At 37.1% G+C, this 15,012-nt stretch overlaps 1 protein-coding gene across 2 annotated transcripts; it reads right to left on the minus strand.

Annotated features, from left to right (window-relative positions):
* Positions 1 to 2,447: 2,447 nt before the first annotated feature.
* Positions 2,448 to 14,984, minus strand: LOC111327204 (PHD finger protein 24). Of its 2 annotated transcripts, none has more exons than XM_088739347.1 (8): positions 14,445 to 14,984; positions 11,882 to 12,067; positions 9,691 to 9,766; positions 9,048 to 9,154; positions 8,521 to 8,616; positions 8,136 to 8,305; positions 7,800 to 7,904; positions 2,448 to 3,009 (listed from the first exon to the last, which is right to left on the minus strand). In XM_088739347.1, the coding sequence occupies exons 1-8, from the start codon at positions 14,817 to 14,819 to the stop codon at positions 2,928 to 2,930; spliced, it is 1,197 nt and encodes a 398-aa protein (XP_088595473.1). In that variant the 5' UTR covers positions 14,820 to 14,984; the 3' UTR covers positions 2,448 to 2,927. The 2 variants fall into 2 exon arrangements, with proteins under 2 accessions (XP_088595473.1, XP_022787066.2); XM_022931331.2 differs by lacking the exon at positions 2,448 to 3,009 and adding an exon at positions 5,079 to 7,098 and having other exon boundaries at positions 14,445 to 14,983.
* Positions 14,985 to 15,012: the final 28 nt, after the last annotated feature.

The raw sequence follows: 15,012 nt of genomic DNA on the forward strand, positions 1-15,012 counted from the left end.
ACGCGCGTAGCAATGGGAAACTAGAAAGGTTTCATCGATATCTCAAAAAGAATTTTCGCGCCGCGATCTCTGAGGGTAAGTCTTGGCAAACCGAATTGCCAAAAATTCTCATGCTTTATCGAGCGAGTCCGCATCCAATTAGTGGGAAATCGCCCGCTATGCTATTGTTTACTGGAGAAATCCGCATGAAGGTACCTCACATTGCACTCGACGCTGATATAGCACTCGATCGAGAACATCGGGCAGGATGCGAATCGTATCAACACCGTTTAAAGAGTTATCACGATGCTAAGCAGCGCGCGACCCCGCACGACTTTCGCGTCGGCGATGTTGTCTTTTGTGCGAACATGAAGCCGAACAGGCTAGATTCGAACTTTTCTCCGGCTAAGCATGTTATCATTAAGTCTCAAGGGAGGGACACTTTCAGCGTTGTCAATGTTTCAAACGGTACCACTCTAGTTCGCAACGCAAAATACTTAAAGCACGCGCTTTTTTTTCATCGCTATCTTGTACATGGTAGTAAGTCTTGCAATTTTGTGTCTCAGTTCTAATGAGTGCCAGTTGAGCTCGTTCAGGAGGTTTGTAACTGTACCGGGTTCGCGCATATAGCAGTTTTTCCCGAATCTGGCGGCTCGCTGCTGAACTCCTTCAATATCTTGATAGTGTTTTTGATTATGTGGGTCCCACACGTGTTCTAGATATGGGCAGACGAGGGTGAGATATGCCTAACTTTTAACACTTTCTGGACAGGAATAAAGATTACGTCTGATGAAACCAAGGGACCGGTTAACCTTCCCTATAAATTCTCTATATGACAGCTCCAATTCAGATTGGAAGACAATTCAATTCCCAAGTAAGGATGGTGATACAGATTCCAGTGGAACCCCGTTCAATGTGTATTCATGGATGATTGGATGTTTGGATCGATACACATTCAAGATCTTATATTTGTCACGATTTAGGGACATTTGCCAGAGATTGGTCCAGGCGACTAAGCTGTCAAGATCTTGCTGCTCACGGTTGCATATAATAGAGTATCATCGGCGAAGAGACAAATACGGGACTTAATATATTTGCACCTATCTCGTTAATGTAAATAAGAAATATTAAGGGGCCAAGTACAGTGCCCTGCGGAACGCCAGACATAACTGGAACTCAACAGGCGTTGATTTGACTCCTTCCACCAAGACCGATTGTTCCCTATAACAAAGCCAAGCTTGAATCCACTTATTGATTGAGCCTTGTATGCCGTAATGGCGTAGCTTGAGCAGAAGACCTTGGTGTGGGACGGTGTCAAAAGCTTTGGCAAGGTCCAACAGGATGACATCGCTTTGTTTGCCTCGATCGAGGTTTTTAGTAAGATCTTCGAGGGTGATGAGTAGTTGGGTTTCACACGAATGAGATTTACGGAAACTATGTTGGATATCGGATAGAATCTTGAACTCCTCTAGGTGAGTCATAATGTGGCTCAATATGATACGTTCCATGATCTTACAGGAAACAGAGTTAAGGGAGATGGGCCTATATATAGTTCGAAGCGAGTGACCTGTCTCCTTTTTTTAAGATTGCATGTACGTTTGCTTTTCTCCAGTCAAAGGGGACGTCCCCAATCTGCAGGAATGGGGCGATTTCTTGAGCTGCATTTTTCAATACCCAGCAGGGGATATGATCTGGGCCAACGGCTTTTTTGACGGCGAGATTACTTAACAGCTTAGCAATTCCGGCGGTGTCATAAAGTAATGGAGAAATGTTGGGAGAGGCTTGAGAGAGAGAGATGGGAGGTTCTCGAGACCTTCTTGAGTGAAGACTGACTTGAAGTGTTCTGATAAGAGGTTCGCCTTCTTTTTGCTGTCCTGCACAGCCTCTCCCGTCCCGTTTTCTTTCAATGGAGAGATTCTCACATTGTCCATTTTCATTGATTTAATAAACGAGCAGAAACGCTTACCCAGGGTATGTTGTTGTGGAATCTAATAAATTGGAGACGTAATCGTTATAAGCCTCTAATAGCTAAAATATGCAAAATGATACGAGAAACTAGCCCCAAGATGAGAAGTCTTCAAGGGACTCACCCAGATACGAACGTTCAAACGCGACAAAAACATAGGAAATTTTTTGGTCAGAAGTTCTTTTCAGACTAATGACCAACCAGGCACTTTTAAATGCGCCCGTGCACGATGCAAAACGTGTCCTTTCATTCACAACACTGAGAAAATATCGGGACCCAAACGATCCATTAAGATCACCGATCACTTCACGTGCACCTCCGCCAATGTAATTTATTGCATAACTTGCACTTATTGCAAAAATACATCGGCAGAGGAACAGGCAGAAGAACAGGCAGAAGACTAGGTGACCTATTCCGAGAATACCTTAACGACGTGGAGAGGAATGACAAGGACACATCGAAACCAGTCGCTAGACATTTTAATTTACCTAATCATTTTAAGCAACATGTGGCAATCTGCGGTCTTTCCTTACACTTAAGTAACACGGAAAGCCGTAAAACTCTTGAACAAAAGCTCATCTTTCAAACCGGCAGTCTAAATCCCACAGGTATCAACGAACGCTTTTCATTCCACTAATTTATTTGTGTTTTTCTCGTTGCCATGTTCCCCCCAATCACGTAGCTCCATTTTCTGCCTTTAAAAGCACACACAACCCACATATTCGCTCCGACGAAGGGCTAACGCTCGAAACGTCAGCTTTTATAATCTTAACGGTGGCCAATTTACCATTTCAACTTTGTTTATATATTGAAATTATTTCGTTACCCCCACCAACACAGCCCCAAAACAGTTTCTTTAGAAACTATCAGCCTTTCTTACAATCTATGCCACTTCCGGTGGCTTTGATTGACATTTGAATGATTGTGAAATATCGATATATGGTTAGAATGAAGCGCATTTTGGTGTGTGCGTCTTTCTACATCATGCATCTCCTCTTCCATTTGCAGGAGTCAACATTTTGCCACTTGATTTTTCCAACCCAAACCAGTCATGGAGTGAACAACTGCAAGAGCAACCACAGTAGACTGTTACACAATGACATGTCGCCAACCAGTGACATTGAGCACAGAGATAATCACCAGTCGGTGGTGATAATCACCGAGTCGGACGACCCGAGTTCGAGTCCTGGTCGGGGCAAGGCGTTATTTTTTTTGTTTGTTTTTGTTGTTTTGCTTTTTTATAAATTTATTTAAGGCATTTTCTTACGTTTACATAAAAAAAAAAAAATAGAAATTAAGAGAAAAAATTGGAAAGTAGTAAAAGAAGAGAAAAAGACACACACACATACACCCTTCTATAGTACAATTAGAAGAATTATATTAAGCTAAAACCCACACGCAAAGCTATTACAGCAATAGGGCCACCATACAGCCATACAGTTACCCAGTATATAAGGCAAGGCGTCGTGCCCTTGAGACGTGCAAAAAAAAAAATGCGAGCTCCGCCTTTAGGCTTGGCTAAATCTATACATTAGTAGGTGTGATCATAGTTAATAATGGTGTGATGTTTCTGTAGGGTGTTATCGATTGTTATTGTACATTATAACCAAGCAGCAAAAGCTTTATGGAGATGTCGAATTATTTAATAAGTTCCACCCTCAAGGGCAGTGCTAAGGATATTTAACTTGCTGCTCTTTTAAGTTTTGTGTTTCTCAGCATTTCGTTGAAATGTAATTTTTTTCGTTTTTATTTTTGTAGTTAATTAGCCATGGCTAGAAGAATCAAATTGGCCCGTCAATCACGTGGACATAGAAACAGTCTAAGAAGAAGCGGAAATCAAGAAAGCAGATCAAATATGCTCAACACAAGCTAATCAGCAAAGAGGAAATTGAACAATGATGGCTATCTTTGACGAAGAACAATCATGGCGTCTTAGTCTCAAGCACTTTTCAAGTTGGATGGGGCTGATACCAGTCCACGCATCGATTCTTTGTTTTATCAGCAACTGCAGAGGTAAAGGTCATAAAAAAGATACCAGAGAACTCACATCCCAAGAGATTGAGGATGCCACCAGTTGTGTCACAAGAAGTTCTCAAAAAAGGGCGTTCTCTAAAGAGTATTCAGCACTACAGAAAGGGGTACAATAACCGAAGAACAGCAAGCTACTTGCACTACATCTGAAAACTACTTGGAAACGGAACGCTTGACTTCAATTTAGTCAAATAAGAGAAAATACCATTTTTCGGCCTCTGAAGGAGGGAAATAACCTAAAAGGAATCACAGCAGTGTCTTTCAACGCTTGTCAGAGAGCCTTGTCAACTTGGAACTTATACTCCCAAATAGCTAGGCTAACGCTAGGAGAACTAGAAACACGGTCAATTTGAAAACATACGGGAAATTTTTAGATCTTCCCACTTTCAATAGGGCTAGTCGTCAATTTGCAAATTATGGAAACCCTGCAACAGGACACGCGATCGCAAGATCTTTTCTTCCACGCAGTGAACAGGCACTCAAGTTTCTGGTCTAATTCAATTCTCAATGTGTTTAAAACACTCGTCCGATAAAAAGTTTTCCTTTCCACTTGCTTTTTCGCATTTCTGCAATCTTTTTCCTCTGAAGAGTTGAAAACTTTTCTACGGTGCAAATCATGCCTTAATTTAAGATGCTACATTGAACCAACTAGCTTTGAAGCTGGTTTGCTGTTTATCCGACCTTCGCCATATGCCAAATCCACAAATTTGTGTTTACCTATTAAAGTTAATGGCTGAGAGCGGATCCATTTTATATTGCATAATGAGTAGTCAATTTCGTGGCAGAAAATCAAAGTTTTAAGCAGAAAATAATCAACTTAGAACATAAACATGGTCATGAGCTAATTACCTATGGGAACAAACTGGCTAAACCTCCTACCAGGTAGAGTCAGTAGACACTTGAGTGTCATTAAGTGAGACAATCTCCCAAAGCTTCTTCTGAAGGACTACTCAATCACAAATTTAATGAATGTCTGTTATATGGATTTTTGTTAGAGGCCCATCAACTACAGCATCTTACCCTCGAGGAAGACTAATAATAAGAAGAGAAAAATACTGGTCGACTGGGCAAACATGGTTTGAGCAAACAATATACTTCAGTATCACGACAATTCATCCACCTTTTATTATAAATAAATTACTTATAAAGTTACAAATTCGTTTTTTTCAGGCACTGTGTAGTTTTCGAAAACAGTAACTTTGCACACCAGTCATTCAACTTATAGTGTGTTCCCCTGTCTTCAGCCAAAAGTTACTGGCTTTTTAATTGATGTACAAAGAAATATTCCAAAAAATTCTTAATATTCCAGCAATCACATAATCAGTTTTTGTGTGTGTATGTTTTGGTCCAGAAGTTAAGCCCCTAATATTTGCCCTTTTTGTTGGACTCCGAAGCTACAGCACAAAAAGGAGAAACCCAAGGAGTGACAATTTTTTTCATGAAAGATGAAAGTGATTAGGAAATCTGTTATCACGTACTAGCTAGATTGTAGCTGTTATTCAATTTCAAAAGTGAAAAATTAATATAAAGACAATTAAACTTTTCCCTGTCTATTTCCCATCACTAAAAGGTACAGTGCTCAAAAAGTATTTTAATTCATAGATTTTAAAGAACTGAATGAGTTGTGTCATGCGTAGTTGTCCTCAGCCTTCACCCCTTGGAATGAAAACCCATTAGATAGTACAGTTGCTATCATGTCACTTTGTGCATATAAAACAAAAAACAAATTATTGCAAATGCATTGAGTGGCAGGTATATTGATTTTCTCCAAACAACGAAAACACAAAGTGTATGTGTAATGAAGGCAAAGTCTTAAATTACTGTAGTTGGTTGAAAACTAGGAAACTTAAATTCAAATGTGACAGAGTCACTTAGGCTTATTTCCTACTTAAAACATGTTTGTTCTGTTTATTTTATTTTATGGAATTTTAGCGATTTGTCAGTAATGTTAGTAATGTGTTAATTGTGTTAGTAATGTGTTAATTGTATTATTCCTTTAACTGCCGATTTCCCTTATGTAATTCCTGTTTAATTGCCGATTTCCCTTAGGTAATTCCTGTTTAATTAATCGCTCCTAGCCCAAATTTGGTTTTAAGTTATTTTTACCTTTTCCTGTATTTTACTATAAGTTACAACTGTTTGCTCGGTGAGTTCAGTTGATTTGTTGCCTTCCTGAGAGTGTCTTTAAAGCGGATTCTAAGCTATACTAGCTTTTGGTATGTTTCAGTATTTTATGTTTGTTTGAGCCCTAAGCTTAGCATGTAGTTGTTTCCATTTGTATTTTTGTAGTGATTTTCGGGTTAGAATTTGCTTAGTTTAGCCACATACTCTTTTTATCTTACTACTGTATCTTATTTATTTACTCTGACCTTTGTCGCACAGCATGTAATTTCTCTGCTATATGAACTACAATTGTTTTCGTTTTAGCAGCTGTAATATTTTGCTTACCTGCTTCCAATTCATTGTTGCTATGATTCCTGTGTTTTCACTACACTAGTAATTTCATTTTCTCCTTTCACTGTTTATTACTGTATTAGCTCAAGTTGTAATATTAAGCCTAGCTTGTAGTCTTTGTTGAATTCATGCCTGGTTTAGCAATCACTATTTTTGATAGTTTCTGTCACACAATTTCCTATTTTCAAGTACTTTGTTTGTTTCCTTTCTTTACTGAATTAGTTCTGTCTGTAGGTTATCTTTTACTGTTGAGTACTTTTTCCTAAGTCATTTTAATCTTGCTACATCATTTGGCTCATTAGAACTTTGTTTTCTTATTTATTGTTTAGTGTCACTCGTTCCCGTTTTTTTATTGTACCGTTGCATTTATTTGCTGTGTAATAAACTTGTAAATCTTCCCTCGGATCTTTTGTTCTTACGTCGACCGTTTTGACCGTCTTACACAAACTTTTGCAAAGATTTTCATTATATTAAAAGAAAAATAGAATCTTTCATGTGCAGACCAGAAGTAAAAGTGACTGCAGTTTGAACTGACTGGAGACTGGGCAACAGACTGTATCACTGGATTAAGTGTGAGTCTGTTGTTGACCACTAGCAACTAGATATTTGGTCTGGCAGCTAAAATATACAGAGCTTGCTCTCTTAAATACTCATCCCAAGAAACCAGTCTGCAATTGTAAACAAAATATTTCAGAAGGGACAAATTAAATAACGTAATGCATTGCCAACGATTACGACATAGAGACAATCCAAATGATAAGCAAGTGATTTTAGGACTAAGCCCTCCAACAAGCCCCTGATTGAACCCCAGGTTGCAATTTAATTTTTCAACTTGTGGATTGCGTAGATTTGTTTTCTGTGTTTAACTGACGCTTCTATGGTTCCATCATCGAAATAGAAATTGGGCCACAACATTTGACATGAATGTTTGGCACACAAAAAGGCAACATTTCCAGGTTCTTCTTTTCAACTTGTTTAAGCAGAAATTACAGAGAGCCATTTACAGGAGAGAATACATTTTACTTTTTTTGAAGAACACAGTGACAGTTTAGTACACATTAAATAATGGCAGCCCTAAATGAATGTGCCAAAGGAAGAAATCAGGACATTCGTAACCTGAAATATTATCTTATCCACAAAGGCTATGTCATTTCAGTCTTGTGAAATCAATTAAAAGTTTCCGGAAACTAACAGGGTGAATCTTGCCAAAACAATAATGACCACCTTAAAAACCTTAAAACACCACTTGCCCCCCTGATCTGTGTCAGAATCTTACGTACCAGTACACTGGTAAACAGTAACAGTGCAAAAAGGGGAATCACTGAGTTGTCTGGCTTGACAAAAGAGTACATGGGATTATATTCTGTACCTGTTATTATCAGTATCAGCATCCATGAACATCCTTGAGTGGCGATCAATGTGCCCTGAAACATCCTTTGGATCAAGAGGTCTTCCAAATGAACTACTTCCACCTCTGATTTGCAACAAACATCACTTTTAAGTACATCTCACTTATTGTTTTTTTTTTTTAGGAACATAGCTTCCAGAAAGGATTAAAAAAATTAAGTGCATATTAGAGTAATTTGTCACAAGGAATTAAAAATAGTTAATGCTGCACCTGGGTAGAGCAATATAAACACCTGTTTAGATTACTGATAAGTTTCAAGAAATTCTTTGTTTGTTAGATAGGTAACAACTGCCTTACCCTGTTCTCGGATTGCTGTGGTCAAATACCCTCAAGTTGCCAAACCATCTGGTAAACCCCACAGCTACCTCATGGGAATTGATGTAGCCATCTTCATCCTTATCAAATGCATGGAAAATATCTCTGGCCTTCTGTATCTCAATGGGTGATAACATCCTTACTAGCTGAAACTGAAAACATAATCACACAATCACATCACACTAGAAACAATATCATCTATCATAATTCTTGCATCAAACATAGAAACTTGACCTAAAGATCATTAGAAGTCCAAACTGTTGTCTCGTTACTCCATTTCTAGCTTAAATGTCACATTCCAAGAACTGTGTTGCAGAGGACAATTTGTAATATGGGTACCAACTGAAATGTTTCCCAGCCTTCTCACCTTACTCCTGTTCTTTGCAATACTTTTAAGAGCCTCATGGTTAAGGAATTCCCACCAGTCAATTGTACCAGTATGATCCTTGTCTATTTGTTTAAACTAAAAAAAAAAAAAAAAAAAAATTGAGTGATCAGTTTAAGACTAAGATCTAAGATAATTCTATTTGGTCTTGTTCAGCAAACGCTGACTACAATAAGCCTGCATGAAAAGTTTGTAAATGAATAATGCATAAGAGCATTTGGTGGGAAAAATTTCTTTCTTTTACTCTGTTTATTAAACTTTTCATCCAGTTCTGCTTGTGAAAATAAAGGCCAGCATTTTGCATCTCATAATTAAAATCTAATGACAAAATTAGTTTTGAAGACTACCTTGTTACCCCCTTTATTGATTCCTCCAGTTCTTATAAAAATCATGTTGATACTAGATTAAACAATCAAGAATAAAAGCATGTAATAATTATCAGCATGATTTTTATAAAAAAGTATTTGCTTAACAAAAATGTTTGTTACATCACTGCTGGCTCCCTTTACCTCATTGCGTGTCTCTTCTTCCATGTAGCTTGGCATTTGTTCCTTGTGAATGTCTTTGTACTGGATTTTTTGGTATCGAACATATTCATCCTCATTTATCTGTGTGTCTAGGGAGAATTCAATGGGTCAATGGTTAGCTGGAAGCTCACTTTATATTATGTTAATTTAATACTCACACAATAACCACCTGACAAGCTATAAAGCAGAATGGGCAACTAAAAATTTGTAAATATTGGCAGAACTTGTAGTCTCAATTCTAGTGTTACAGTAGTGAATAAAACTGAAAAGAAATGATATCTGCCTTGAATAGCTTTTCAGTTCCCCCTATTAATCCCTCACATCCATGGTAACATTCCCTCAGGTATGTAATTTTGTAGGTGAGTATAAAAAATTTCATTGTGTCAGCAAATGCAAACAGCAATAAAATAATGCAGTTATTAGAACTCATAATGGCTGGCATAAAAACCCAAGTTAGACCTCTTCCATTTTCCCAGGTACTAACATTGAATTTTATGTTTGAAATAACTTTTGTCTGCTAGAGACACTGGGTTGTTTAAGTTCCATAATTTTCAAGGATTCTTTACTATAGAATAATGATCCTTGCAAAAATTCTCATGATGAAATTTCACATCAATATATTTACCTTGATTGACAAGCCTATCAAAATTCTCTATCAATTGTTGCATTTCTTCATCAGTTAATAGAGATGTTAAACTTTCCTGGTAAGTAGAAGAATCACTTCTGTTATGAACATATAATATCATGACACATGAACTGTAAGTTCACACCCAGGTAATGTATCAGTTATCTACAATTTGATAGGCATAAACCTGTTCCTTTATAAAAGGATATGTGCTAATTTTACTAAAACCTCTCAACCCCAAATAACTCATTGACTCATATCACGAAATATACCAATTGCAATTTTGAGACACCAGTAACACATAGTACAACTGGCTAGTAAGGGGACAATATCTTCTTGTACTGGGCAAAGTTGTCAAGGGATGAAGTCTACTATAAGATTGTTTTTTCTCCCAATACTGCCAACATTGGTGTTTCAAAATGACAGTCAGCTTTGTATAGCAATCCATCCATTTTGAAAAAGAATAAAAAAATAAACAAACTAGTGAGTGCTTATTCAAAATGTTGATCATTTCTTTATGCAGAACATACTTGTATCCATGGCAACAGAAGGTTAATGAAGCACAAAGTTTGTTTGCCAAGAATTGATACATTAAGTAGCATTGAATGACAAAAGTGAGCTTATATGCCTTGGCAACGAAAAATTTATTAAAAATTTAGAGAACTTTAGGTCCCACAATCAACTACATGTAAATCATATAGCAACCAACTAGGATGTTTCCAGAATACTGTTTAAAAGTTATTTCAGAGTGCTGAAGTAGTGGATGAACAAATTTGGTCCTTCAATGAACAAAAGCAAAGTTCATCTTGTTTCCTTGAATGAAGTATGCCTTTATTTTAGAGGTAGGAAATCAGGCTTGATCTCTTTTACTGATGCAATGCTGCATGAAAACTTTGCCAGAATTTTTATAGTCATTTGCCTCCTTTTTTTGTTTAACTCGGTAACACTAGGTGAGTGAAAGACTGTCAAGGTTTAGTGTAATATCTTGCAATATCTACAATATGATATCTTGTCACTTGCCTTGTTGGGAAGTGAGAGGAAAACACTCAGTACTACAAAAGGTATTTTAAATTGTAATTTGCATCAATATCTACCGGTATATCTGTTTTAGTATCATTGTTATTTCTTGCTGTCATGAGTTTTTTAAGCCTTCTGTAACTTCCCAGTGGTTGATTAAGGTGGCTGAACACAGTTTTTGTGCTCGCTTTTGCTGATGCAGTTCAGTGCACGCTCAAGGATTGCAAAAAACAAACATGCTGTCAATAGAGCGATCATTTTATTTACTCAGCATGTATCTGCACTATCTGTGCTATTTTTCTCTTCTAGTTGGCATAGTGTATTGAGGGCTTTAATCTTTTATTACAAAGACATGTGAGAAAAGTTAAAAGAACCCAGCAATTCTCAGCTTTTTCATTGTTACCGAAAGAACCTAGTTAAATGCAGCGCATGCGTAGTAAGTCAAAAAATTGCGATTGAATGGAAAATTGCTTTCTCGGAAATATCCCTTTCTTGAGAACCACTCATTAGAATTCCACGAAATTTGGCACGAAAATACTTTAGGAAATAAGTAACTGGAGTACTGAAAAAAATTGATTTTTAACAAAGGAAATGCTAGATAATCGAGTGAACCTTCAACAAGGGATAATTAAAGATCTCTCTGTTAACTTGTTAGCAAAATGGTGTTAACTTGTGAGTATTGTTACAAGCTCGTTCCATGCAAATTATAAAGAAAATCTAATGACTAGATTTTCTACAAATACACAAAACCAATTTTAAAGGCCTGTTTATATTTATTCTGGCATGTCACCATGGCAAGGGCACATAGGTCAGCTTAACTATAGAAAAAAAACAAAGTTTGTGTTGTTAACTTGCTTGCTGCCAGTTTTGGCAACTGAAATATCAAGGGTGTTAGAGAAAATGGTGAAAGAAACACAGGTATCAAAAACTGTGTTCAGCCACCTTAAGACGTTTGTTCCAGTTTCCAATTGTAGTGAAGATAATCCAGCCATACTTTCCCATTGTCTATGTTATGATTGCAAAGAGATATGTTAAGAATTGGTCAGTCAGGAGCACAAAAAAACAATCCAAGCCATACTGTAAGTTTGGCCTTAATGTTAGCAGGATTCATAATCTACTTGTCTAATAATATTAATGTCTACATAGCCACTGTAAAATATAAATGGAGGCTCACACAGTCATGACAACTCCATCCTTTGTCCGTATTTGCTTTTCTGAAGGCTTCCAATTCTGTCTTCCCATACAGTTTACCCTTCTTCTTTAAGCAGAGCTCATGAAATACTTTACAACAGACGCGGCAAGGATGGACTTCAACACCTGTATAAACACCACAGAGGGAGCAGAGTTCTTCATTCTCTACCTAATGTAGTTAAAAATACAAGAAGACATCTTTTTATTGCATTGGGACATTAACAACACTGAGCTTTTGGAATGAATATCATAACTCTGCCTAAAATCAGGTAAAACATGATCGTCACATAATTTAAGATTATGGTGTGATTGACTTTCATCATTGGTTCAAATTTAATTTCCTTGAACTCTTATCAGTATTAGAAGTATAATATCATCCTTTTGTCAAAAATTACACACTGAAGGAAGGATTCATATCAAAATTTATTTTAGGTTTTACATCCGTAGATTGAAAAATTTAAGGAGATCAAATTTACCTTTAGAAACTGAACTTGACAATCCACTGGAAAAATGTTTACAAACAGCCTTTAAACTCACTCAGGAATTGCACCCTGCAGATATGCACCATACCAAAATTTCCTGTTTTCCTAAGAAGTCCACTTGCTGAAAAAAGCCAGTTTAAGGTTATAAGTAGTTAGTAAAATTATCACCACTTGTTAGTCAAGTCTGTGAATAGGTTGAAACTGGGAACACTAACCTCCCTTCTTTGCTGAAGAAATTTAGTTGGTTATCATGTCAAAGGAGTCTGAGATGTGGTCAAGTCAGATATAAATTAGAAGTAAATTAGAAAAAGTTTAGACTTCAGCCCAAAGTAAGTTGTACTCATATGTAGTTTTACTTTGATAGTAAAATTTTAACAAATAGGAAAGGTACGTTTTAGTCCTTAACATTATCATTCACATCATTGCATTTCAATTTAGGATTGGTGGATAATGATAAAGAAGTGCATCACTTCCATTTAAAATTTAATAGCCTTCATTAAAAACAAGGCAAAGTATTAACTGGGAGATTACATGTTTAGGTACATATTAATTAGCTGAGCTGACAAAATGAGGAGGATATTGATGATACAATCATTTAAAAACAAACTTAAAAGGGCAGATCATTGACTTGAGTGTGTTTATACAAATTGATCAACTGATAACCTGGAGGAAGGTCACCCTAAGGAACTCTCAGTGATAAGTGTCTACCTTGAATGTTATCAACAATCTTTTTCAGGACTACCCTCACCTAGACAATCACTCTGTTCACATTAGGCAAGATAAAAAAACCTGATTATAACCATTCACTGGTGAGACAACCGATTAAGTAAGAGTTCAAGTATTCTTTTTCACATTGGATGGAAGAGCGGAGCAATTTCAATTAAGATTTTATAAAATTTTAGGCTAGCGCCTTGGAGCTTGACATTCTTCACGTATCCTGTGTTTAATTGACTGTCACTCCCAGTGATTAAAACCATTTGCACAATGTTTTAAATTAAATCGTTTCAGTGACTACATTAAGGAAAAGTCTTGCCAGTGTTTTTTTTTATTTGAAAGCAAAACACTTTTCTCCCAAGCTCCCTTTTTCTTATTAACTGAGTGAAATATGCAGAAGAAACCCTTTTCCCAAAGCTCATCTGGGCCTTTTCCTAGACCATGTGATGTAGAGGGGTACAGTCAAACCTTGATTATCTGGCCCTCGATTATCTGAATTTCTAGATTATCCCAGCTTTTTCTCTGGTCCCATTTTGTCATGAATATTTATTAATCAAGATCTGTCTGTAGCCATATTCTTTATAAAAATAACAATGTTGTTGAAGCATAAGCGATCTGTTCTTTCCATAAAAGATAAAGAAACTTAACACATTTACAGCCAGCTACAGAGATTCTGCAGATGGTGACTTTAGAGCTTCAACAGGATGGCTTGAGTAATTAAAAAATTGTCATGGAATTTAAGAAGGCTAAGCATCCAAAAAGACTTTCAGCAGCAGAAGAAACTGTAAGCCATAATTGGTCAGTGAAGTAGACTATATTTTTTTCAAAACAATTTGTAAATGTTTTGTTTCATGATTAAATATTGCTTTCTCAATTTAATCAGTTTCTGTTCCTTATTGATATTCATATCCTCAATTATCCAAACCTCCATAATTTATCCCTAGTATTTTGTCTAGTCCTGCCGAGTCCGGATAATCAAGGTTTGACTGCAGTGGCAGAGACAAGAGAGAGAAGAGGAATTCCACTCTTTTAAGGAGAGTCCCTCTTAGTCACACCCCTGGTGGCTATATGGTGGCTCTACAGCTAAGTTCTCTAATAAGAACAGGCTGCAACCTGCATTGCCACCTGAGGTTTGTTGGGTTAGTCACTTTCAATGAATGTTGACCATCAATAGCGAAATCATGTAAAAACTGTAGAAAAATTCCTACAACTCTTGTAACTCTGATAGAATTCGTTCTCAGCGACAGACACATAATTTGGAAGGACCCCCCGCTCCCTACTATTGTTTCAAACTGTAGTACTACGAACTATACTGTATGTATATTCTCATGCAATCTAGCTGCTACATACCCTGCGTTTCCAAGCTCCAAAGCAAGGAATACTGACAACAGCCTTGTCACTTTTGTCCCAGTATCCTGTAGTTCCACTGCTGTAAGCATGATAGTCTGCCCCGTCTAACTCTGGGAGACCATATGTAATAGAAGACGTATCATAATTCAAGTTCGCTGTGTGCTCCCTGTCGAAGTCTAGATGTTCATCACCCACCTTATCATGTTTCGTTTCTTGCAAAATCTGACTTGTTTGACTAGCCTGTGCTTGGTTGGCGGTTGGGTTGTGTTTTTCTTTAGACTCTTTAGACGCTAACTTCAAAGCTGACATGACAGCTGCAGTTTGCTGAACTTTCTTGGTACGATTTCGATTCTCTTTGGACACAATAATCCCCATTTCAAAAGTTTCCCAGTGATAAAAAGCAGGATCACCTTAGCCGTTTCATTCCCGAAAAGGTAAACTATTCCGAGGTTAAGTAGCTCAGAGACTGATAGGAGTTTTGTTAACTTCGTTTGTTTTACTAAAATAAAGCACCGAGGTGAAGTTGGAATCTCGTTCCAGTTTCCTTTTAGGTATCCTGACCGATTGG

This window comes from Stylophora pistillata, chromosome 11 (assembly GCF_964205215.1).
Source record: "Stylophora pistillata chromosome 11, jaStyPist1.2, whole genome shotgun sequence".
Classification (NCBI taxonomy): domain Eukaryota; kingdom Metazoa; phylum Cnidaria; class Anthozoa; order Scleractinia; family Pocilloporidae; genus Stylophora; species Stylophora pistillata.